Genomic DNA, 25,397 nt, shown 5'->3' on the forward strand with positions numbered 1-25,397 from the left:
TCAAGACTGTTGGAAGACCATTTCAGGTGACTACCTCTTGAAGCTCATCAAGAGAATGCCAAGAGTGTGCAAAGCAGTAATCAAAGCAAAAGGTGGCTCCTTTGAAGAACCTAGAATATGACATATTTTCAGCTGTTTCACACTTTTTTGTTATGTATATAATTCCACATGTGTTAATTCATAGTTTTGATGCCTTCAGTGTGAATCTACAATTTTCATAGTCATGAAAATAAAGAACACTCTTTGAATGAGAAGGTGTGTCCAAACTTTTGGTCTGTAATGTATATATATATACACACACACACACACACACACACACACACAGTATATGTTATAGTATATGTTATAGTGTTATTTCATTAAGCCAGTTAACATCTCAGGTCTGGACTTACCAAGTTTCTTGAGGTCCGTCTCTACAGCCATTATTTTCCCTCCATAATTCTCCATACCCTCCGTTACATTATCCATCCTTTGGACCACTGTGGGCACACATTATAAACACCAGTCAGACTTTGTCTGTACTGTGGTCTAGTATGTAGTATACTATAAATCATTACGTATTTCTATTTTTACAAAATCATGAGTTAAAAGCCTGCTTGAGATGTATCTCTGAGACACAATTAAATATTTTCTTTCGAAATGTTTGTTTTGAACTGTGTGGACATGATTTCACATTTTTCACTTGTTCAGTGCACCGTGCATAAAAATACAACATACATTCCACACACACAGTCATGCAGGAAATGCATGACACTTAATTTCCTCTGGAATTTGGAATGGATCCTGAGGAGTCGCTATCAGAGCATCTCATGAGCCTTTCTGGTGATTCCCAGCAGTCTTGCTGGCACCACTATAGCTATTCAAGGACAGATTTTGGTCTCATCCCTGATTTATATAATAATGAAAGCCTAGTTTAACATGCCTAAAGGATAAAATGTTAATATATCCTGCCATAACCATGACCATTTATTTCCTTATACAATGTTGTTTTAGATTAGACCATTAGACTTAATTATCTGGTTAATGTGCACCACTAGAGGGCACTTCCACTTTACATTCAGCTTGATTCTTTTGGTAAGTGGTATATGATTAAAATACCAACTGTCACAATTTTTTTTTTTTTGGAACTGTAAGGTGATCTTTCAGGCTATCCTGACAAAGTCCACCTCCGGTTCCCAGTGAATATCTCACTGGCAATCAAACATGAATGAAAAAAATAAAGTCATCATCTTTGCTCTCCAGTGTATTTGCTCTCACTCTTTTTTAACTCATGTTTCATTCAGACATGCAACACTCCGCTATTTGCTGCCAGCAAACTCAAGCACATCAAAGATCTTGGGTGTAAGCATTCCTGACTGCGCTTGTGTAACCAAACAAAATAAATATATGCTGTAGGAGAAAAACAAAACACAGAGGTCCATTTCAAAGGCTTGTTGGTCATTTTCACACCGGGAGTCTGTCAGCGGGAGGTCAACACTGCCAGTCTCCTGCCCTCCCACTCTCCTTTCTTTCTTATTTTCCTGTAGAAGCCATGTTATTTTTGAATGGAGTTTAGTAGAATGGTTCTCTTAGCTGACAGAATGAGTGACTCAATCTAAATATGCTCCAAAGACCATTGAGACACTCACCGGACTACATCTGAACATAATTCAAAACTCTTGTCTATTTGATGTCACTGAGGAGACAGTTTAGAAGTGATACAGAATAAGCATAAAGTAACCAGATTCTGTCTGGGACTACCAACAAGAGAAACATGAACTGGATTCAGAATGCCACAAAGTCCCCGTCAATCAACCTGTGGGTTTTGGGACAGCAAATTGCTGCTAAGGCATAAAATCTCCTCTGGAGCAGGTTTGCAGTGAGACTTGCTGCTTTACATGGTCTTGTCATCTGGTTGGGATTAAGGCTTTAGAGAACCAGAGGAAACATATGGACTCAATGGAGACGTGATCTGGACAATCGGATCACATTTATTTAAAGCTAAATGAGCAAGGAAACATTTTCAAGAGCAAATTTGAGGTGCTTTAAGAAGTAAATTTGTTCATCTATCTATATAATCCATCAATAGTGCTCTGTTGTACAATATAATGTTGTTTTTGGCACCAAACAAAATAAACTGCGATGCTCTGTTTCACAGCGCTCATGGCTTTCCCAGCTAAACAGATTTCACTGTGATAGTCCAGTAGACAATATTTGGAAAACTATCTTGTTTCTAAGGTTCATATGGCTGCCTTATGTCAGGACTAATAAAAAAAAAAAGTGAGAAAAAGTTCAAAACTGAACAGCAGAAATTATGGTGAATGTTCATTTGTGGCACATTCTTGATACATTTTAGCTGGATAAGATATAAACCTAGTGAACCTAGATTTTTCTGGTCTAAACAGCAGACAGCAGGAATTGTCTGTAGATTTGCAGTCTTCATTAAAAAAAGCATACCAGGCTGAAAATACAAACAATGCAGAATTATGCATGTCACAAAAAATGAATGAGCGTGAGAGTGATCTTCAAAGAAAATATCAGGAGGACTTCCTACCTTTGTATCCAAGCACAGCCACAGCTATGGTCAGCAGTGCACAAAGTACATACAGAAGAGCAATCGCCACCCTCAGGGCCCAGTCGTTTTTACATTTAGTGCATTCACTTCCTTCCTGGATACCTGCAACAGAAAAGAACATTGCATCAAAATAAGAAAATAAGAAAATGCTTTTCAGGATGATATAAATACATATACCTCATTCTTTAATAACTTGCTAGCTGAGAGGAGAAATCATGGAAACTGCCAATGGTTCCTTAAAGTAATATGGTTCCTTAAATTGGGTCCAAACAATAAATATTAAAATCCATCAAAATATCTGCCCAAGTAAACAATGACAGAATTTTTGTGTGATTTTTTTTTTTTTTTGCATTAGCATATTTACTTTTATTTGATATGGTCTTAATAATTGTGTTTCTTTTAATAATTATGCTGATAATAGATTAAACTGTCTAAGCTGAACTGTCCCAATTAACTAAAACATCTGAAACACCGGGACATTCCTTTAAGACAAAACAGAATTCTAAGAAATAAACAACTATTTCAGCGATTTGATACAAAGCAGCTTAAACCATCCGGGCTTGCTTTGAGCAGGAGACCATGTGTCATGTTTGTCTTGAACAAGAATGAGTGATTTGTGTCAGTCTGGTTCAAATGACCATTTAGCGAGGGGATAAATGGTCAACCATAAATAGTGTCACACTAGTATGAATAGCAAGTCTGAATGGTACACAACAGACTATGACGTCAAATTCGCCACATCCTGCATGTTCTAAGAGTAAAGTGGACCCCTGTTGTGTTTAGATTAAAGCTTAGCAAATAAACATGTCCACTATCTCCAGAAAAACTCCAGACTTTCCTCAACGAGCCTCACATCCTTGTTTGACTTATCAGCATATGGTCGGAGTGGCAGCTATGGCATCCAGGTCAGGCTAAAATGAAAGCCCCATGAGAGAGCCGGGGGTGGGCAGGTCACTGGGGTGCTTGTCCTTAGACCTAAACATCTGTGTAAACATCAAAAAAGGGCCCTCCGAGCTATGGCCCTGGATGTAGGGGGGTTTACACTGAGGGTTTGGTGAGGTGGTCTGTGCGGGGGAGATCAGGAGAGGCCTCAACCCACACCCACCCACCATTAAACCAAACCGCACCATGTAAACAAGCAACATCACCACCTCTGGCTATGGGTCACTGGGGTGTGCAGAGGAGAGAGAGAGAAAAGAAGACAATAAACACATTACTTCTACATTGCTATTGAGTGTTTATTGCTGTGTTTCTTTCACCTAATGAAAACTATCAACTAGAGATAGACAAATTGCTCCTGACCTGCAGCACTGAATCTACTGTAGATCAACCACACATCTTTAAACCCTAACCCCTTTAAGAAAAATCAAACCCATATAGTGCAACCAGTGTCATCCCATTCCATACAAATGACTCTAATCAACTGGTTCTTTTAAGGGAATCAAAAGAGTAGAGTGCAACCAGTGTAGCCGGATATTGAAGTAAATAAAATGTCTGTGTAAATACATTTTTTGTATTTATAATTTTTAAATACAAATGTTACCAGTTTTGTATTTACATTTGAAATTATACCATCATATGTGACCCTGGACCACAAAACATGTCTTAAGTCGCTGGGGCATAGCAGTAGCCAAAAATACATTGTATGGGTCAAAATTCTTGATTTTTCATTTATGACAAAAATCATTAAGACATTAATTAAAGGTGTGGTAAGCGATTTCTGGAAGCCAATGTTGAAATTAAAAATCAGTAAAACAAACATGCCCCATACCCCAAAAGGGTCTCGCCCCTATTTTGTTAGCTCCACAACCCAGGCAACGATTAGTTCTTTGAAAGAAACAAAACCAATGTTAACCCGTGTCTACACCGGACGCAAGTGGCGCAGCGTCACAAAATACTCCATACAATCAGTGATGCTGTCTTCTACATAGATATATAAGGTATATACATATCTGTGGTCTACACTGGATGCAGTGAGGCACAACACGACACAACAAATCCCCGACAGAAAACTGCTGCTGTGTTCTATTTACGACGTATTGACACTGGAAAGCTGATCCGATATTTACACGGGTCCTACTTCTTTCCTTAAGTATTCTGTTGTTCCGCAGACGTTTTCCTCCTCTGTTTTTATCCGCTATGTCTACCTTTCTGTTGCTTGGCTCGGCTAATGTCTGTCCTGTGAACTCTTCCACATCATGAGTAGACACGCCCCTTGCTGATTGGCTACAAGTTTATTTTGCTACTCGGCCCGAATCAGTTTTCTTAAGTGTTTTTGAAAAATCACTTACACCACCTTTAAGTAAAGATCATGTTCCATGAAGACGTTTTGTACATTTCCTACCATAAATATATCAAAACTTAATTTTAACTTAATTTAACCAATTTAAACTTAAACTTAATTTAATATGCATTGCTAAGAGCTTCATTTGGACAACTTTAAAGGCCCTTTTCTCAATATTTTGACCCTCAGATTGCAGATTTTCAAACAGTTGTATCTCTGGCAAATATTGTCCTATCTTAACAAATCATAAATCAATGGAAAGCTTATTTATTCAGCTTTCAGGTGATCAAATTCACCATTATGACTGGTTTTGTGGTCCAGGGTCACATATGGCAATGGAACTGCATTACTTAAAAGTACAAAAACCTAATAGGAACTAGAATGGTTCGAATCAAAACCTGACTAGTTAATTTTTTAAGATTCAATGTTTTTTTTTTTATCTACTATACAATTGCCAATTGATTAATGCAGTCTACGTGAACTATACATGACAACACTATCTATAAACATCTTGACACACATCCAAACACCCACACACTTAATGTTTGCAGCTCAAACACAAACACGAAAAAACCTAAAGGGAAAAGCAAACTGAGGCTCTGGAATGGATGACCATATCTTGCCCTTTACTACAGTGCTTTAGGGCGAGTCTGGAAAATGGCTTGAGTGTCATTTTGAAAAGGCCAGCAGTGACTGGTTCTGGTCCAGGAAATTCCCAAAAGAGAAAATAACTAGTCAAACACTCCAAATAAATTTACAGTAACACACAACAGCCCATACCTACTGTTTGGTAATAATATACACTGGATGATTGCTGTTCTAGTCAACACTTCACAGTATGCATTCTACAGATCTCATGATAGATCATATTAAAAGTTGGAGGAGGAGAAGTGCTGCTTTAACTCTGTGTGAGATGAGGTTGTTAAGCTGTGGCAGGAGATTGAAAGAGAGGGAAACGCTGAGGCCCGAATCCACGCCTGTGCAACAGCTGTGTTTCATTTGGACTCAGGAAGTCGCTCAAAGAAAAAATTCCTGTACTTCTCTTTTTTCTCTATACCTGCTATAAGACCCACTCACACTTGCCCAATGCAACAGAACACTTGTGCTGGAAATTTCCATGGCAACAAAAAGACATTTTTCCACACTACACACAGAAAGCTGTCCATGTTTGAGTTGATTTTTGGTTTGGTACATGTACAAGGGTGATTCTTCAATTAGGACCTTTTTTTGTCCCCCTGAACGATTCAAAAATATGTTCTTTTGCAAAAACAATTATCCTAGTTCTTGAGTAAATTAGCTTTCAGATTTCCTATCCTCTCAGTAGTTACATTTTTAAGAGTACTGAATTACGAAATATGCCATAATTTAATTTTTTTGGACCACTACCCAGACTTCTCCTCTTCAAAAAAAAACCTTTACCTTTAGTCGATCTCTCAGAGATGGAAGAAGATCTTCCAAGGGAGTCTAATTTTATCTTAAGCAGACATTAATTTGTTTGCACATTTACAGTGTTTGACTGATTTATAATTGTGTTTAATTAAGCCATCCTTGATGTTCAAATGTTTAAGCTATTATAAGCTATACAGTTTGAAAGCTAATGAAGAGTTACTGATAAACTAAGCAAATCTGAGCAGTGAACCCCTCTGAGTGAACTCTCAGACTTCAGGCATTTGAGAAAAACAATTCTTTTGCCATTTGATAATAATTATAGCTTAATCTGCATGATCTGAAATCAACAAATGTGCAAAAGCTGTCATAATAAAGTATTTATTTTCATAATTTCAGTTAAGCATTACCTCAACTGATTTCATGTTGGCCATCATTATGTGACTATACAAATTTGGAAAACCAGAAGTGTAAAATGATTAAACATGATGGATTGGCAGCCCTGAAAGCAAACAGTTTAACAAACACGATCAAATAGTAACAACGGACCCAGTCAGTCTCTTAAGATGACGAGCAAATAAACTCTTGAAGTATATAATTCCGGTTTATTTCAACATAAGAAAACAATGAGTTTCGTCATGTTAAAAATATGCTGCATATCTATCACTACATGACAACTGCCAACATCTGGAATCATCACTCACGGTAAGACTCAAATAAAATGCTATTTGCATGAAATTCTTTTCAGTTGTGTAGCATCAGAAATAGCTAATTTTGTGAATCTGGTGCACATCTCTGGATCCAATCATTATGGCCCCAGTGTCCCTCATTAAAAGCCCCCTCTCTGGAATGTTAACAAGAAAGCACTCTTAAAAAGGGGGGTTTAACTACAGAGACAAATTACTACACCATTATGTTTGTAAACCTCTGAACTGTACTGCTCCACACCACTAGCATGCAACAGTAATATTTTTTTCCCCTTTTTTGACAGCAAACAGGTTTATAACACTTTAAATAGGCACAGACATCTGGAGCTTATTACAAAACGCGGGGGAAAAAAATCAAAGGATGCAAGAGAAAATTTGATACATCATCGCTTCATGCCAAGAACTGAAGAATAAACATCTAAAATATCAGCTCAGTTTACAATTTGGATACAAGGAATACTTTTCCTCAAAGAACCCTTTATATTACTGACTTCAACCTCATTTATTAAACACCATCATGGTATAGGATGTGCATTTTGTAGTATATTTTAGTGAGATGTTAAGTTATGAATGGCTTGAACATGCCACCAATCCTGGTGTATTTGTGTGGGAGAGGTCTGGACTAGTGTTGGGCGATGTGGTCAATTTTCAAATCGTCAAAACATCAGCCCGTGGGATCGACGATACACGATATTATTGTGCATGGGTGGAGCAAGAGAGAGACTCTTTGTTCCTGTCGTCATATAACTATTTGGTGTTTTAAACCGCGCAGGTGTGCGAGAGAGAGCCTGTGTAATCACCAGTAATCAAAAAAATATACTTTTAAACATACTGATAAACTAATGTTAAATATAAAAATATTGTATTTAAAAGAGCTTGTTCAATATATAGTCAGATGCAACTGTCATATCGCTCGTCCTGTGACAAATCTGCCGCATCTGCGCACGGAAGTTATCAGTCTAAATGTTCTGCAAAATCAGTCAACGGTGAAAATCAATAGTAGATTTCATTTAAAGCCCAACAATTTAAATTTAGCATTGGACATAAATGAACATGTTAAATATAAAAAGTATTCAAAACAGGGAAGTTCATACATTTGGAGTAAACTTGAGTTGAACTGCTGCATCAGTCATACAGCGCTCCGGACCGCACGCCTCATGATGAGACCGACGCACTACCACAGAAACAAGAATAAGATCCATTCTAAACTCAGTTAGTGAGGGCTCTTTAAAATATTGCACATATATAGGCCATTCAGATTACTTGTTAAAGTGCAATGAAATACCTTATATCTGCAGACGATGTACGTCTGTTTGTGGATGGAGACACTGTAACGGCCAAAACTATGTATTGTGCATGCATCACATTATAGTGTGGAGTGCATGAAAAAAAAAAACAAAGCGGCAGAGTGAACTTATCATCCATAGTGGTTCTCACACATCATCACCACATAGTGAGTCAGTGATCATAAGTGATCAGTTCCCAAAGAAGTTCAATATCACTCTTACGTACCTTTTCCTGGACTGTGCCCAGCTGGTGGAATGACCTCCCAATCTCAATTCGTACCTTTTTACTCATTTTCAAAAAACATCTAAAGACTCATCTTTTTCGACAGCACTTAACCAACTAATACTAGCACTTTTCCTTTTCTTGTCTTTTCATTTAATAAAAAAAAAAAAAAAAAAAAAACCTGGCTATGCGTTCTATACTAGACTAACTGAGACTTGTCATGGCACTTGTATACTGTTGTTGTTCTCTTGTTGATTGCACACATGCGCTGTGTGTGTGTGTGTGTGTGTGTGTGTGTGTGTGTGTGTGAGAAATGCAGTGCTGAAGTGAAATAGCTAGGCAGTTTGATAGCCGAATTATAATAGGCCGCCTAATAAAAATAAAAATAATAATGGTTATTATTATAATCTAATACATTAATAGGAAAATGAGCCTAATATCATCTTGATTATCCAGAGAGAAATCTGCTTATGTCCATATCTCTGACTATCGTCGATACACGATACTATCGTCTATCAGCACAACCCTAGTCTGGACCAATTAAAACAGCACATCCTGTTTGAGCAAGATTGAATCTTCATGGAAAACAAAATCCATAAAATACACTGAGGAAAATCATGCCTTGAAATGACTAACAATCCGGGGCATAATTCCTTCGTATATTGTCATGGTTGGGCTACAACATGAAGCCTTTGTTTACATGTTTACTTTTCTCAGCTCAAATATAATCAGACACATGCAGTTTTGATCCAAACAAATCAAAATCAAGCAATTTACAGTAAGTCTTTAACATTTCTGGATTTAACAGGTTTTTTTTTTCTTTTTATGACATCAGCAACAAAATAGAGGCAGAAATAGGAATAAATCCTCTCTGGAGTTCAGAGAGAGGCAATAAAGTCTTTCCTAAGCCATTGGCACAGTCACTGGAACACGTGTGGGCTGTTTTCAGCTCCACTTATTTCCTTATGTGATTAAGGCCATGTGCACTTTTAGAAATCAAGAGAGACTCTGAAAGAATGAGATGACAAAGCTAGCGATTGTGAACATAACTGGATAAACCTACAATAGTCTTTCAAGATAAATGAAACAGATTTTGCTCTTGCTGTTTAGAATGAAAACATTGAGAAAAGACAAGAAACACTGCATGTAGGCATGCAGATATATGCTTATGTTCAGCCCTGCAAATCATCTATATCGTATTACTGTAGAAATAAAGCATAAATTAAAGAGGAAATCATAAAAAGGATGTATGGAAAATGTGTGGAGACAAAAACAGAGATAATTCACGGCCAGCCAGACAATCTAAAGCCAAGGGCCTCTGGCTAATGAGCTGAAAGAGAGATTCTGTTCTTGTTTTTAGTCTATTGCAGTAAATAAATGCAAATACCTTTAAATCCATTCTTCTCCTGCAACTTTTCCAAATGGTTTAACAGTATTAAGCCTATAACTTAACCTGAACCTCACTGTGTGTGTGTGTGTGTGTGTGTGTGTGTGTGTGTGTGTGCGTGTGTATGTGTGTGCGTGTGTATATATATATATATATATATATATATATATATATATATATATATATATATATATATATACATATATATATATATACACACACACACACAGTGTTTTCATTTTCTTATGTAACATCTGTCTTGGTGACAGAATGCTGCAACTTTTTCTGGCAGCGACTTGAGTGAAGTCACACAAGCCCACCTTGTTCTTACTGCAGTACATAATATGTTATTTTTATTGTTGTTCTTTTTAATTGCACAATATAAATGCGAAGCAGCTCCTATGAGTTGAACAAATCTTGCTCTCCTTGCGAAGAACTAACAATAAAAAGTCCTGGTCTTTCCCCACTTGAGTGTTCTCATACTACTTAGTAACCTACATCATTTCTAGTCACTTTAGTCACAAGCATAATGCAAAAAAGCTTCATTCTTAATACATGGAGACAAATTGGATTTTTATGCTTTTAAAACCCAATCTTTTAAGATGCATAAGTGATCAGTGATGAGATTGTATCTCTATGTGTTTAGGCGGTATAGTGAGTTTCTGGCATATCTACAGTAGTTGCTATAGTATTGACGTGAGTGTCAACCAAAGCCAAATGAGTTTCAAATAAACAGGCCATATGGAGAGAGCTGAAAGAAAGTGAATAGTTTCACACTTATGTACACTATGGCATCTGGTTTCATAAAAGCATACACACATGCCTCATTATTAAACATTAGAAACATTAGGCCACAAGGGCACATGCCATTTTAATCATACATGATGCAAATGCAAAACTCATTTGAGCGGTGCACATTTAAATAATCACATTGAGTATTGACTATTTACAGAGGAAAAATCCCATATATATATATATATATATATATATATATATATATATATATATATATATATATATATATATATATATATATATATATATATAGTTAACTAAAACTAAAGATTTATAATAAATTGCAAGGACAGAATGTTCTAGCAAACATGCTATTGTTCCATAATGCAATCTGATTCAAGTATACATATAATTATAAATAATATCATTTTTAATTTACATTTTATTTGCTTAGCAGATGTTTTTGTCTAAATCCCAATCCAGCAATTTAAAATGTAACTTTTTGTTATTGTTGTTTAAAACAGAATGCATTATGAAGTAAATATGTATGTAGTAATTAATTATGCAAATTAAAGCAGGATTCAAACAGTTAAACCTAACAGGCTCAAGGTTAAATTTTACTTAAAAGAGAATCCAGAGGGACTTAATGATATCATGATATCATCATGATACCAGAGGGACTTAATGATATCATACTAATCATACAGCTATCATACTGATAGAAAACATTCTACTACTTTTAAGTCTGGTTTCATAAGGAACTGAGAGGAGAGTACACCGCTGGGGTTAATGGAAAAGAACACCTCCCACAAATGCACTGTTGCCTGAACCGATTTTCAATATGGCTCATTAATCTTGACAGTAATGTGATGTCATCTAGATGTATCCATGGAGATTCAAAACAGCTCCCTCATTCAGAACACTATAATGTTCTGGAATCAGGCCCTGAACTTTATTGAGAGAGAAAGAGATGGGAAAAACCCTCTGAACAAGTGCAGATTATTTTTGGGTCTGGATGAATGTAGTCATATAAATGTAGTACCTTAGAGACACTTGATCGAATGATAATTGAATTGTTATGTACAAGTTTCTTCAATAAAACATAACAAGCGAGCGATAAGAGGGTGACCACAGAGCTGATTGATGTCAGCTAAAAATTATGACTTTCACTGAAGAATGATTTTAATTTTCCTGTTTTCTGTGTGCATGATTACGGGGTGACATTTGTTTAATGTCTTATGTCTCAGAGGTATGATCTCATTTCATCAGGGGGTTAACCAAAGAACATGCTTGGCAACAAAAATTCAAGAGAGACCCTTGAATACAGTAAATTACGGCACTAAACAATGATCTTCTATGAAATGACTGGCAAAGTTTAGAGCAAGTCAACAGCTCCATCATCCAACTTCAAACAGAACAAAACATACCAGGCATTATGCAATTTAGAATTTTGAAACATTTCTTTCTTCTTTCCTCTTCTTAAAGAGACCGTTCATCCAAATATGTAAACTATGTCATTATTTACTCATAAAGATCCAAATCCATATGCTATTATATTTTCCATTCAACCTAAAAGTAGAATTATATGGCATTTTTTGCCATATAAAAACCAAAGGCTGTCAAGCTCAAACAAGGACAAAAACATCATTAAAGCCCACACTGTAAAACCTGTAAAGTGAAATGTGAAAATGAATTAAAAGTTAAATGAATTAAATAAAATTAGTTAATTTTAATCAAATGACAATGAAAGTTCTGTGAACTCAAAATTTCTTTGTAGTAAGCTGAACTTAAAATTATTGAGTTTTCTAGTTCTTAGCATGCTTTGCATCAGAATGTGTAAGGGAAACAAAAATTGAAATGATGTGTTATTTTGTGTCTATTTGCACAAGATTAACATGGGGATTGTTATGTTAGGATTTACAGAGGGTTCTTTTCTAGTTATAGGGTGAAGAGTAGAGCATGTGGTTGGGTTGAGGATGGACAGCTAAATTTGAAGACTGTGTATACTGCATGTTGCTTGAATATTTACATGCAAGTGTAGTGATAGTCTTTTTGATAGTTACATTACTATGTTCTATTGCTATCTATCACTGACCTTTCAAAACACTGAAGATTTGAGTTTGTATGATGTCTATATAAACAAGCTGTATATAATTAACATTGTGATGAGTGGGGTGGGAATGAGAGCAATGGGGGCAAGGCTGGTGTGGTGCGTGTTAATGAGACACCTGTGCATCACACTGGCCTGGCTTGGCTCCCATGGCTCTCAGACCTGCCCCACACATCACAAAAGTTTTTAGCTCTACTAAAGCAAGCGGAAGGCACATTTACTTGTGAATAATGACAAATGACTTTATAACATTACGGATTTTCTTTTCTTTTATGGACATTATGGCTTTTCTTTTGCCTTATTAACATTATACATTACATTATTTCAATAGAAATTAATAAAATACTTGCAACTATATGTTTTAACAAAGATGGCAATCAAGATCCCGGAATGTGATTCTGTACCTTTAGACTGTTCCTCACACAAAACTATCATAAGCCTTCCAAAGACTTTTATATGGAATCGCAAGAGCAACTTTAATTATACTTTTATTGTGTTTTTTTGTTCTTTTTGGGGCTTGACAGCTGTGGTCACTAAGGACTGTGTAAAGAGTCTTTAAAAAAATTCTTGGGTGAACTGTTCCTTTAAACTCTTTATTGTGTATCAAATGTTCTAGCAGGGGTGCAGTCATCTGCACTGATGGGAGGAGTGTGGGTTGGGGGGTTTGGAGCAGGAAGGGTTCATGCTAGTGGGTGGCCCACCGCAAGGCCTGGGTCCTGACTCAGCAATCAGCGGCCGTCACAGTGGAAAGCTGTTCGTTACCGCAGCAACTAAGCTAAGCCTGACATAAGCCAGAAGAGCGCTCACAAGCTTCATCACTTTACGAAGCCAATAAAACCACTGAGGTCTTTAATAAACTTCCAAGCCAGATATGCTTGACACGTAATAGAACAAAGTGCAACAAACACCAGGGTAAATGGTGCAATTCCACCCATTGTGTAAGTGACTAAGAAACAAAATATAAACACTAATTACATTTGGAGACATAAAAAAAGAAAAAAAATTGCAAAATGAAATGCATGTGTTTGCACCACTCAATGGAGCCATGTCCAATTAAACTACAGATGTACCATAAAGAAAAATACCTTGTCCCATTACTTGTCTAATGTCAGCTGTCAGAGAAAGAATTCCTCCAGCTTTTTTGTAATAATTAATTATTTATGTATTCATATCTGAGTTAAATGATACATTAAATAAGTCAAAAAGGTAACCCGATCAAGAATAATACTGTCTGTCAGATGTCTTGACAGCCAAAGTAATCAAAACCTCGGAAACAAAAGCACTGTGCCTCTGTCTTGGCCAGTTCTGCAAAACGGATTGTCAGTCAGTAGGACTCATACACATCTTTCTTTCACTCTACCTTTTTTTTAGGCCAGGAAGCACGGAGTTGATTTTGGCAGAGTTAGGAGCCAAAAGACTTTCATTAATATATCAGACACTGTGCTGCACTTGGGACTTTCTTTTATTGGTAATGCCAAAAGCAAAGAGTTGGTCTTCTCCATCAGTGACATGTATTGTTTTTGAATGAACGCCAAACCTTGTGTTGCAACGAAAGGCACGAAATCCATCCATCATTTAGGTGTGACACCGTATCAAATGACAGTATGTTATAGCGGGTAAGTACATCTCTGAAGAGACCTTCTATAAGACTGGCCGGATGCTAACTTGACCCCTTCTCCTCACACGGTAGAGCCCAACAGATGGTTTGTTTTACAAGCTCAATTTGTATCTATTTGTCAAGAGGAGAAATTTGGTAGCATTCCTTGTTTATGTGAGGAGACCTCCCCTCCTGATCTGTTCCCTGTCATACAAAAGCCTGACTACTGAGAAGCATGAATTTAGTCAAAGTCTTCAACAACAAGTCATTCAGCATAAACAAGCAAGATTTACTCTCAATCTTTCTTTTCACTATGTAAACTACATTGTTTTAGAAAGAATTGTTCAGCTCAGATTTATGTGGCTGCTTATCTCCCCTTTCCAAAGTGTCTCCAACACTGAGAACTCAAGCAAAGGTGCTTTTAAAGAGTCAAATTCAACTGGCCTGACCCAGAGTTGACCCAAACCCTCTCCAGAATCCTTACAGCCCATGGCATGAACCTCCTGCTGGGAAGCGGTCATTTGTGCATCAAATGGAGAAAAAAAACCCTGTTCTCAGTTGGAGAACTGTCTACCATTCTCTTGATCCAGGCTGGAGCAGGCTTGAGATAAGGATAAAACCCTCCACAACCCTGACAGCTCACCCCACAGACCCTGTGGGCTGAAGGACAGACAAATGTTCTATCTCTATCTACATCCATCTGCTGGTGCCTGCATGCATGCTGAAAACACACAAGCATGACATGATTCAAGGCAGCATTATAGAACATCAATGCATGAAGAACCCTGGAGGGGAGGGGGGGGGGTGCATTAAACAAATACTCTGAAAACATTCTTCTCTAGTAATAATAAACCTGAGTCAAATGAAAAACACTTGCTCTGAGTCAAACATTCTAAATCAAATGCATCTTCACTACAATACATAAACAATAACAGTCACACACAAAATCTCTTTTCTTCATTAGTAATTTGAGAAAAGACAGATTTTCTAGAGAAACAAGCTAGGTCATGTTCTCATAACATAATTCTCATTTAAACATAAACCTCACTAAATTTAGTTTGATTTATGCCTAACCAAATACAAACAAACAAGCATTTTACCCTGAAAATAAAGATGCACTGATTGATCGGCCAGGATCGGTGACCGGCCGGTCAGTCACACTTCTTTCCGATTTCTAGCCGATCCGTTTTGTTAGATCAACGTTTTGTTACATCGCGCATTCTCACTCTCTTCTCTGTGACGAACCCTTCTCTCTCACACACTTCTCCTTCGCATCAGTTAAACAGTGCTTGTATTGTGCATTATTTTAGACATTTCCGCAGGTTTTGCACTTACACTAAAAGCGCGCGCACCACCTCTGATCTATATTTTTTGGAGCACACAAGCCGGCCCGCGCTCAGTCTCAAACAGCTTGTGAGCCACAAATACCAAAATGAGTGGCTAACGGTGCTAAAACATTAAAATACATACAATTACATGTCAAATACAATTGTCTCAAAATGCATGTCTTGGTGTGTATGCAATTAAACACAGTCAGTTTTAGAACGTTACATGGTTGAGAAAGAGAACATGTGTAACAGTATTGGGTCCATGCATAAATTCTTAAAGGGACCGCAGTCCAATATTCCTGCTGCTGTCTGTCATGTTAATCAAAGAACAAAAGACAAAGAAAACCACTTTCTGCTCTTGACTGAATACGTTTTATAACTTTAATAGTAAGAGCATTAATTTGTATTTGATTTATTACAATGAACACCACAGAAATTAACCCTTTGACACGTACGATCACACCGGTGTTACCAGTCTTGGCTGGTCCCTGAAGCGTAAGATCACACCAGTGTGATTAGAACTTTCAATGCATCACATCATCAATTGCTGAATTTAAATCCCCTTTGCGCTTTGGCTGGCGCAGAGCCAGATCGGACACGCTGAGCTCTTGTCATATTTTCACAAATATTCAGTGGTTTCAGCCTTATAACGCTTATTTTAGGTTGCAGACACTTGAATACACATAAGTACTAGCAAAAGTATACATTTACAGTTTGTAAAATACACGCTGAACAGAAATTGCAATAATGATCCTTACAAATATAATCTGACTACATGTTTTTATTGATATCATACAGATTGTGAAAGTAACTATAAAGTTTACTCTGCTCTTCTCCCAGTTTACCGGAGACCTACTTTAACACGTTTTGGGAGGAGAGGATGAATGTGCGTGTTGTAAATCCCACAGCTCGGATTCAGCGTGAACCAAGTTTCGGATAGCACGCTAAGACAGCAGAAAAGCACTCTCGCTTGACACAGTGGAGTGCATCGTTCTGTTAACTTTGTGGTTTATTATTTTGAGTCATATGGGACGAGGTAACACACGTCCCTCTCACAATATATTGCTTTACAGATCTTTTGCTTTTGCCACTCAGAAATATTCACGCATTCATGAAGCACGTATCAGAAGATTTGCACTCCAGCGTGGTTAGCGCACACACTCACTGATCTATGTATAAACTGAACCACACTCTAGCCCACCCTCTTCCAACCGAGCCAGGGATTGCTAAACGGAACAATCACACTAGTCAAACGAATCAGGCTTTGGGGGTCAAATGCACTCCAGCACGGTTAAGATTGCCTAGTGTGAGCACACCCTAATTATTCTCCCACGTCCCGCACAGTCTCTACCCGCCCATTAAGTGCTGTCCCGCGCCGCACTCTGCTGCGATGGGTCCCGCGATCGTGCAGGTCACTATATAGGAAGGTGCCTGTTATAATGTTATAATCCAAGCTCTGGACTCGGCCCAGTCTACCAATACACTACTTTTGAATGGATTATTAGTTTTGTGCATAATGCAATTAATCGCAGACAATAATGTGATTAATCACGATTACAAATTTATGATTCCCAAGCACTAACTTTTTTTTTTTTACATCAAATTACTTTAATTTTTGTAGTATTTCTTACCTGAATAAAAACTAGCTTAACCTGAAAAACTTAGTTTCATAGCTCTCTTTATTCTTTTGCGTTTATTTGTGCTGTTGTTTGCAATTTTTTTAGTTTGTTCTTATTTTATAACTGTATTTGTACTGTAATTGTGTGTTTTTTTATGAAAATAAAATTTTGTTTTGAAGAAAAGTATATTTTTGTTCATATATGCTGTCAATTATAGTTCATGATTCATGAGATCAAAAGGAACTGCCTGGAGAGCTCAGAGACAGAGTTGTGGCAAGGCACAGATCTGGCTAAGGTTAAACAAAAAATTCTGCTGCACTTAAGGTTCCTAAGAGCACAGTGGCCTCCATAATCCTTAAATGGAAGATGTTTGGGACGACCAGAACCCTTCCTAGAGCTGGCCGTCCGGCCAAACTGAGCTATCAGGGGAGAAGAGCCTTGGTGACAAAGGTAAAGAAGAACCCAAAGATCACTGTGGCTGAGTTCCAGAGATGCAGTCGGGAGATGGGAGAAACCATCACTGCAGCCCTCCACCAGTCGGGGCTTTATGGCAGAGTGGCCCGACGGTGGCAGCATCATGCTGTGTGGGTGTTACTTTTGCCAAATATCTGGCAGTAAGTTGATATTTTGAGTGAAGGGGAAAATAACCAACTTTAATAGTGAAAATGTGTTAAAATCAAACTGTATGACAGATCCAAACAGACAGCTTTAATTGTCGGATGGTGTGAAGGAGCTAGAAGAGTTTCCAAGACTTTGTATCTATGACCGCACTGGTTCAGTGAAAAGGGGTGTGCTGGGATGCAATGTATCTAGTGAGAGGGCACACACTCCTACATGGACCCCGCAACCCACCAGCCCTACACTCCTACGCTGACACAGGTCTTACGCTGCTGGATTCCTTCACCACACTTCCTCACTTGTTCCTTACACCCACATTACAGCCATCAAGCCAAGAAATGAGCCTGCATTAAATGAAATAGATCAGTGACTCCTCAAGTTACAACAGAAACACCAGCATTTCAATTCTGTAGATGCAGGCTGTATAATTTCTGTGTATTATCAGACTGAAATTCTGCTCATACAAACAGATTGCAATTTTGATAAATTTGGATTTGTGAATGATAGTGAAACAATGCAACTGACACTGGTAGAACATGCTTTTTTAATGGTTTCAAAGCCAGTTTCAAACCAAATATAGAATCTCAGATGCAGCAATAGTTTTCAGTCTGGTGTGGCTAATATGTGTTCTAGACCAAACATTCAACATTTCTTATGATATACTACAGCCACTACATTTCATCCAGTCATTATCACCTTGTGAACAGTTTAAATAGGCATTAAATAGGCATTCTAATCCTAACTTTAAAACCCAAGGTATAGAGTTAACCTCTTAAATCCTCTATATTCAGTTAAATTAAACTAAAACTCCACTAAAGTATTTAAAACAGATGAGGTGCATGACAAATTCAACCAGTATCACTCTTCTGCTGTGACAAATGTACTGTGGGCTCGAGTCCAACCATTTTTAGGAGCTACACTTTTAACGTTCATGCCCTTAATCAACTCATTCCTCTACCTCAGTGGTAGACACATTATTACTCTGCATGAACTGAGGTCAAACTGGGAAATAACTCCCGCTGCTTTAATAAGTGCTAGTTGGATGGTGGTATCTCAGCAAGAAACCTGAAACCTCTTTCTGGACCACCAAAGACTACAGATTTACAAATGTCTTAATGCATTAGGTAATAAACTATCCAATTACACAGTTAATGTGATTTGTTGTTTGAGGCCTCTCTTGGAAACATACTGGTTAAATTAAACAAGTCACTGCTTAAAAAGAAGAAGGTTTGCGATTTAGGAAAGATGTTAAATGGAGATACATCTTCACACACATTCCTCCAGTAGACTATGGCTCATGATTTTTTTTAATATCACCTGTCACCATGGAATGTAACTGTGGTTTTCGACACAACTAGGGATGCACTGATAATACAATTTTGGATAAATGTTTTCATGTTATGTTTCATGTAACTGATGTCTGATGCAAAATGTCTGATATAAAATGTAAATAAACAGAATCTGATGTTTTAAATGTTACAAATCAATTCATGCACCACAATATATATAATGTACAGAATGAAAATGGATTTTCTTATAATGGATTTAATTATTTAGAAATTAGACTTTTTCAACATTATCAATAACAATTATTATCAATATTATTACTAGTTTAAGTTAATTTATGTGACTGTTAGATGACTGCAAAGGTAATCTAAATGTAAAAATAGAGGAAATGGGCATGAACAATTCTAAATTCTAAATTGACAGACACCAAGAATGTCATATATATATATAGTGTGTGTGTGTGTGTGTCTGTGTGTGTGTGTGTGTGTGTGTGTGTGTGTGTGTGTGTGTGTGTGTAGCAAATTTGACAAAAATACTTGTATATACTTCTATATATTTAAATAAATCATTCCAAAATAAGTTTTTTTTTTGTTTCTCAAAAGCATCAAAGTAATGTGATTAATATGAACAATAAAAACCTTACAGAAACCATTCAAACATATATCAAGTTTAGTATGATCAAATTCAAAATTTGAAGAAAAAAGGCAGAGAAGGAACTGAAGCATCCAGATTTGTTCACTAAAACATACGTCTGATGGGCTAATGATAATAGCACACGTTTAGAGGGGAAAACAGCTGCAGTACACACCAGGGTTTGACCTTGTGTAACTTATAATCAGCTTTCCTGACTATAATTTAGAATCCAATTCACCTTTCGAATACTGAAAACTCAACCAAGCTGATATATGGAGCAAAATGCAGAAAACAATAAAAAACATCCATATTGATCATGAACTGACTGCAAATTCATCAGGCACTGTAATACACTTACCAAACCTTTTGTAGCCAAAAGACTGCACTTCCTCTTCATCAGTGAAGTCGTCTGCAAAAAAAAAAAAAAAAAAAGAGAATGATATTAGTATAGTAAGTGCTGTAGGCCTGGTAATCTAATAATGTCCTAAAATAATATTCATCAATGGAATTTATATTCTATGTGATTCTAGTATAAGACACTAAATACACGCACACACACACACACACACAAACACACATATATAAATTACGGTACAAAAATAATTAATTAATTAGATTAATTATAAACACACAGACACACACTTATGCTCACCAATGCTACATTTATTTGATCAAATAAAAAAAAGTAATATTGTGAATTATTATTATTAATATTATAACTGTCATTTATTCCTGTGATTGAATTTTCAGCATCATAACTCCAGTCTTTATCACATGATCCTTCAGAAATCATTCTAATATGCAACTTTGGTGCTCAAGCAACGTTTTTTTTATTATAATAAATAGTGAAAAGCTGCTTAATATTTTTGTGAAAACCATGATACATGTTATTCAGGATTCTTTGATGAATAGAAAGATAATAATAAAAGTATTTGAAATATAAATATTTACATTATAAATGTTACATTATAAAATGTTATAAATATCACTTTTGAGCAGTTCAATACATCCTTGCTGAATAACAATATTCCATTGTTTTTTTTTTGACTCCAAACGTTTGAAGGAGGTGTGTGTGTGTGTGTGTGTGTGTGTGTGCATGTATGTATGTATGTATGTATATATATATACACACACACACACACACACACACACACACACACACACACATACAATCCTCTACATCCTCTCCCTGTCCTGGAGTGCTGCTCTCTCATGTGGCTACTATGCTCATTGGAAAGGAGAGGGGTGACTCCAGGCGGTTTTATGTGCCATTGTCCAAAGCCAGAGAAAATAAAGAAAGAACACATGTTTCTGTAGTTGGAGCCCACTCCCCCGCACTCTGATACTAAACTAGACTCAGAACCGCAGGTTGACAGGGGAACAGTCTGTTAGAAACCCCACAGTGTGACCTCAGGTCCAACCATCCAAATGGACACACAACCCCTAGAAACCTCAGAGTGGAAAACTAGGAAACAAACATCTTGGGACAAAGAATTGTAAACTGACGCTGACAGCTATTTCAGTCTTTTTGCTGAAAATAACAACACTCTGGGAAGTGCAAAGGAACAAAGCTCCCACACACCAAAAAAAAAACAAAAAACAATTTTTACAAAGCCACGGTCAGAAACATTCGGTTGCAAGGGAAATATTGCTTGAAATAAAAGTAGCATAACTCATAAGGCACAAAAATGTGATCTGAAGGCTTGGTTTTTGTCAAAACATCTGGCCATTGGACATGCAAAATTATTTTTACTGTAAGTGGCTCTCTAAATCACACGTTTAAATTCTGGTGTGCAATTGAGATGGAAAACATCTTGGATCACAACACATCCAAGTTTCAACAACCTCTGAAGATACATAGGACCTTTTAATGATATGATCCTGACTCTTTATTCCCACACTACAAATGACACTTTTAAAGCTGCACTCATTATTTTTTTGTTATTCATCCCAATAGTATAACACTGAGGTTAGAGTTTATACTTAAGACACCCTGGATGAAACATATTAATTGCTGCTTCAGATCAACAATGAAGCTGTTTGTTAATTTTTTGTTCCTCTAATGTTTCCCTAATTCTAATTAATGAATAAACTACCTGACTAAATGAAAACAGAAAGAAAAAAGAAAAAATAAACACCGGTTAACCAGAAAAATAAAAAATGGCACGTCATGCCAATAAGGGTACCGACCCCTGCTTTAGAGAAACATCTTCACGCCACGCCAGATGTTTCATTTGTAACGTGGCCACGCATTTAATTTTTTACGATAAACGGAGCAATGCCACTGAACATCCCACACAATAGCCGGGTCAGCAACCCAAGGTTGTGTATGTGTGTGTGTGTGTGTGTGTGTGTGTGTGTGTGTGTGTGTGTAATCGCAACCAGATGTTTCGTGCACTGGAGTAACACAAATTCCTCTCACAAGAGAAAGAAAGAAAAACTAAAAGCGAAACGCGTGAATAGACTCAAGAGACTTCTCTTAAAAAGACAGTGCACTAAAAATGCGTAAACAATGGATAATTTGAAATGCATCTTACCCTTCATTGTGGTAAAACTGAGGTACACCGTTCCAAGCCAAAAGTTCACATCAATCTCATGACAATAGAGCGGACTCCAGAATCTTCCACACTGAGGTTCCACAGATGTGATTATTCCACCTGAAACATGCGTAGAATGGTTTTCACCCCCTCAATCCCTGTGACTGATGCTTAATTTGAGAGAAATGTGAGAGAAAAAAGGAAAACCTCGTAAACAGCGATGTTTAAGGAGTCGTATAAACTTCTGCTCAAGACGCAAACTCTCTCTCTCTCTCCATGAGAACGCGTTCACGATGGAAATTCACTTTAGGTGAGTGAGGATGCCTCGTCTTCTGCCTTTTGGCTGCAACCCGATAACCAGGGAGAAATTGGGACTCCGTAGGGTGTCTGTTAGTCCACTTGTTTTCCTACATGTGCATCTCTTAAAGGAAAACCAGGTGAAAAGCAGTAGCTGCAGTCTCCCTCTCTTCCCTGAATCTCTGAATGTGCTGCTGAGCACCGCTTCTGGAGTTAAACTTCCTCTTGGCACATGGGAGGGTCTTAACACGTTGCACTAGTTAGTTATCTTTTAGCTTGGAGTGCTGTGAAATCGTAACCTGTAATCAGAAACAGTATAGAAAACATTGCTACTCAAACTACTACGTCAAAACTCAGCATTTTTAATACCTTCATATATTCTGCACTGTTTCAGCACTATGAGTAGGTCGACCTTTTAAGCTTGTGTACTATTATGCTGGAATATTGTATATAAATGGAGGACTGGAGTTGTCAGATGAAAGTTATATATCAGTAACTACAAAGTTTTGAGCCAAAGTTTAATAAAAATAAATAAATAATAATAAGTGGCTTCTCTAGCAGTGGTTTTGTGTGTTGGTTTCAAATATCTAGCTCACAACCCTCTTAAATTCTAATTACTTTGCAAATTGTATTTTCAAAATTAAAATACCAATATCATACTTCTCTATAGCTGATGGATAAACAAATGTAGAAAATAACGTTTCACTGCAAGATGTTGTCACGTGTTTTAAAGGGACAGGGACAACTAGATAGTTGACAGTAGCCATTGACGTCCATAGTACGGGAAAAGGGAAGTACCATGGACGTCAATGGCTGCCATCAACTGTTTGGTTACCAACATTCTTCAAAATATCTTGTTTGTTTGTTTTTTCAACAGAAGAAATAAACTCATACAGGTTTGGAACAAGTGGAGGGTTTGTATGATTTTTATGTGACCTATCCCTTTAAGTACTATATAATTATACAAATAATTTTGTACAATATTTGTTTCCAGAATTATGTTACATAATTTTGACTTTAAATTTAGATTGAAAAGCTTATAGGTTGAAGTTAAAAGTCCTTTGTGTGTGATGACTGTTGCTTAAAATGCTTGCACAATTGTTCCGCTCCCTTGGGGTTTAATAAGCACACAGCTCATTTTGTTTTTTCTTTGCATTTCTCTCTAAATCCATTTGCCACAGGGATCCATGATTAACTATTTGACATCCCGCTGGATTGTTCAGAATCATGTGATCCACTGCACCACAAAACTCTAGCATCACACTGGCTAGAAATGTTTTTCCAACTTAATGAGGATATGCGGTAATGTAAAGAAAAAAACAAAACAACACAAAAAAAAAAACCCAACTCCAGTCATATTAAAGCTGCACTGCTGAGCTCTAAACGACTTTAATTGGCCTCTTACGTATCAGAAGCTTTTGTGCCAGAGCAGGTGCCTTATCCATTTTTGTTTACCTTTGGAATGACACTTTACTTTCAAACATTACCATAGTAATCATGGTTTCCACCAAAAATCCAAAGTGCTACAGTTACAGAAATAATACAAAATTATTCTGAAAGCTTAAAGCATTTGAAGGACATCCAATATTAATATACTATGGTTTTACAGAAAAATCGGGCAAATTTCCACGGTACATTTTCATAAGGAAGAGGGTCTATCATTTTATACTAAAGCAATGTTTTCATTGCATGTTCTGTTGTTACTGTTTATATGTATTCTGAGGTTTCCGTGCTCTCATATCCAGTAATTCACCCTCGGCGTGCCAACCACCAGGCCTTTGGCTCTAGATGAGCGTGATGGGTCCAGATAGGGTTATGAGAAACAGGTGTGTTTAGGCTTAGCAGAGATAGACATACCAGTGGCCCATTTTGCTGTTTCTCATTAGAGGTTAGAAAATACTATTTTCTGGGTCACAAGCCCTGAAGAGAGGGCACTTTTACAAGGACAAGGAGCACTAATGAGAAACGTGAGGGGAATGTTGGCCTACACCAGATCTTTGTTTACAATTTCTGCTTCATTACATAAACAATGTAATGACATGACAAAATACTAAATTCACATAACTGTTTTTTCCGGGTAGACAGGACGATATACACAAAATTGACATGGTTGCTTTTAAACCTTGAGAATTTAAGACTTTAAACGTATCAAATTTCCCTTTGCTATATTTACCTTTACCTAAAGTTTACCTTTACCCAAGTTTACCCATGTCCTAAAAATGCCTTAGCACAATTAGCAAACACATACTGTTCAATAGTTAATTTGTACTTTTATTAAGTGAGGACTTTAAAAACTAATAATAAATGATGTTCTTTTGAATTGCTGTATTAAGAGTTACACAGAAATATTAATCATTTTTGTGAAACTGTTTTCAACATTGATAATAAAAAGCAGTTTGTTAAGCACCAAATCAGCTTGTTATAATGATTCCTGAAGGATCATGTGATGCAGAAGACTTTATGGCTGCTGAAAATTCAGCATTACATCACAGGAATAAATTACATTTTTAAATACATTAAAATATATATTTTTAAAAATATCGAAAAAATATATATATTTCACAGTATTACTGGGTTTAGTGTATTTGTAAATAAATAAAAAATACACCCTGGCTAAGAAGCTTCTTTCAAATAACATACAAAAATATAACATATTAATAAATACAAATTCCAGATAGCATCATTGTGGATGCTGTATGTATGTTTATATGTTTAACCATATACTGAGAGGCAGAACAAAAACTAGTTTTGGAGGCTGGATTATATCGTGGACGTCCATAACCTCTAAATGCTTTAATTGGATTGTCTC

The 25,397-nt window shown here is 36.8% G+C and overlaps 1 protein-coding gene across 1 annotated transcript in view; it reads right to left on the reverse strand.

The window, feature by feature from the left end:
- The window catches only part of LOC132154860 (collectin-12-like), a 28,969-nt gene extending 6,180 nt beyond the window's left edge, over positions 1-22,789 (reverse strand). The window contains exons 1-5 of the mRNA XM_059563575.1: positions 22,499-22,789; positions 22,292-22,411; positions 20,113-20,163; positions 2,534-2,656; positions 393-479 (exon numbers count right to left, since the gene is read on the reverse strand). Coding sequence (XP_059419558.1) covers positions 393-479; positions 2,534-2,656; positions 20,113-20,163; positions 22,292-22,298 — 268 coding nt within the window. The 5' untranslated portion in view covers positions 22,299-22,411; positions 22,499-22,789. The remainder of the gene's footprint in view (positions 1-392; positions 480-2,533; positions 2,657-20,112; positions 20,164-22,291; positions 22,412-22,498) is intronic.
- Positions 22,790-25,397: the final 2,608 nt, after the last annotated feature.

This window comes from Carassius carassius, chromosome 12 (assembly GCF_963082965.1).
Source record: "Carassius carassius chromosome 12, fCarCar2.1, whole genome shotgun sequence".
NCBI classification, from domain to species: domain Eukaryota; kingdom Metazoa; phylum Chordata; class Actinopteri; order Cypriniformes; family Cyprinidae; genus Carassius; species Carassius carassius.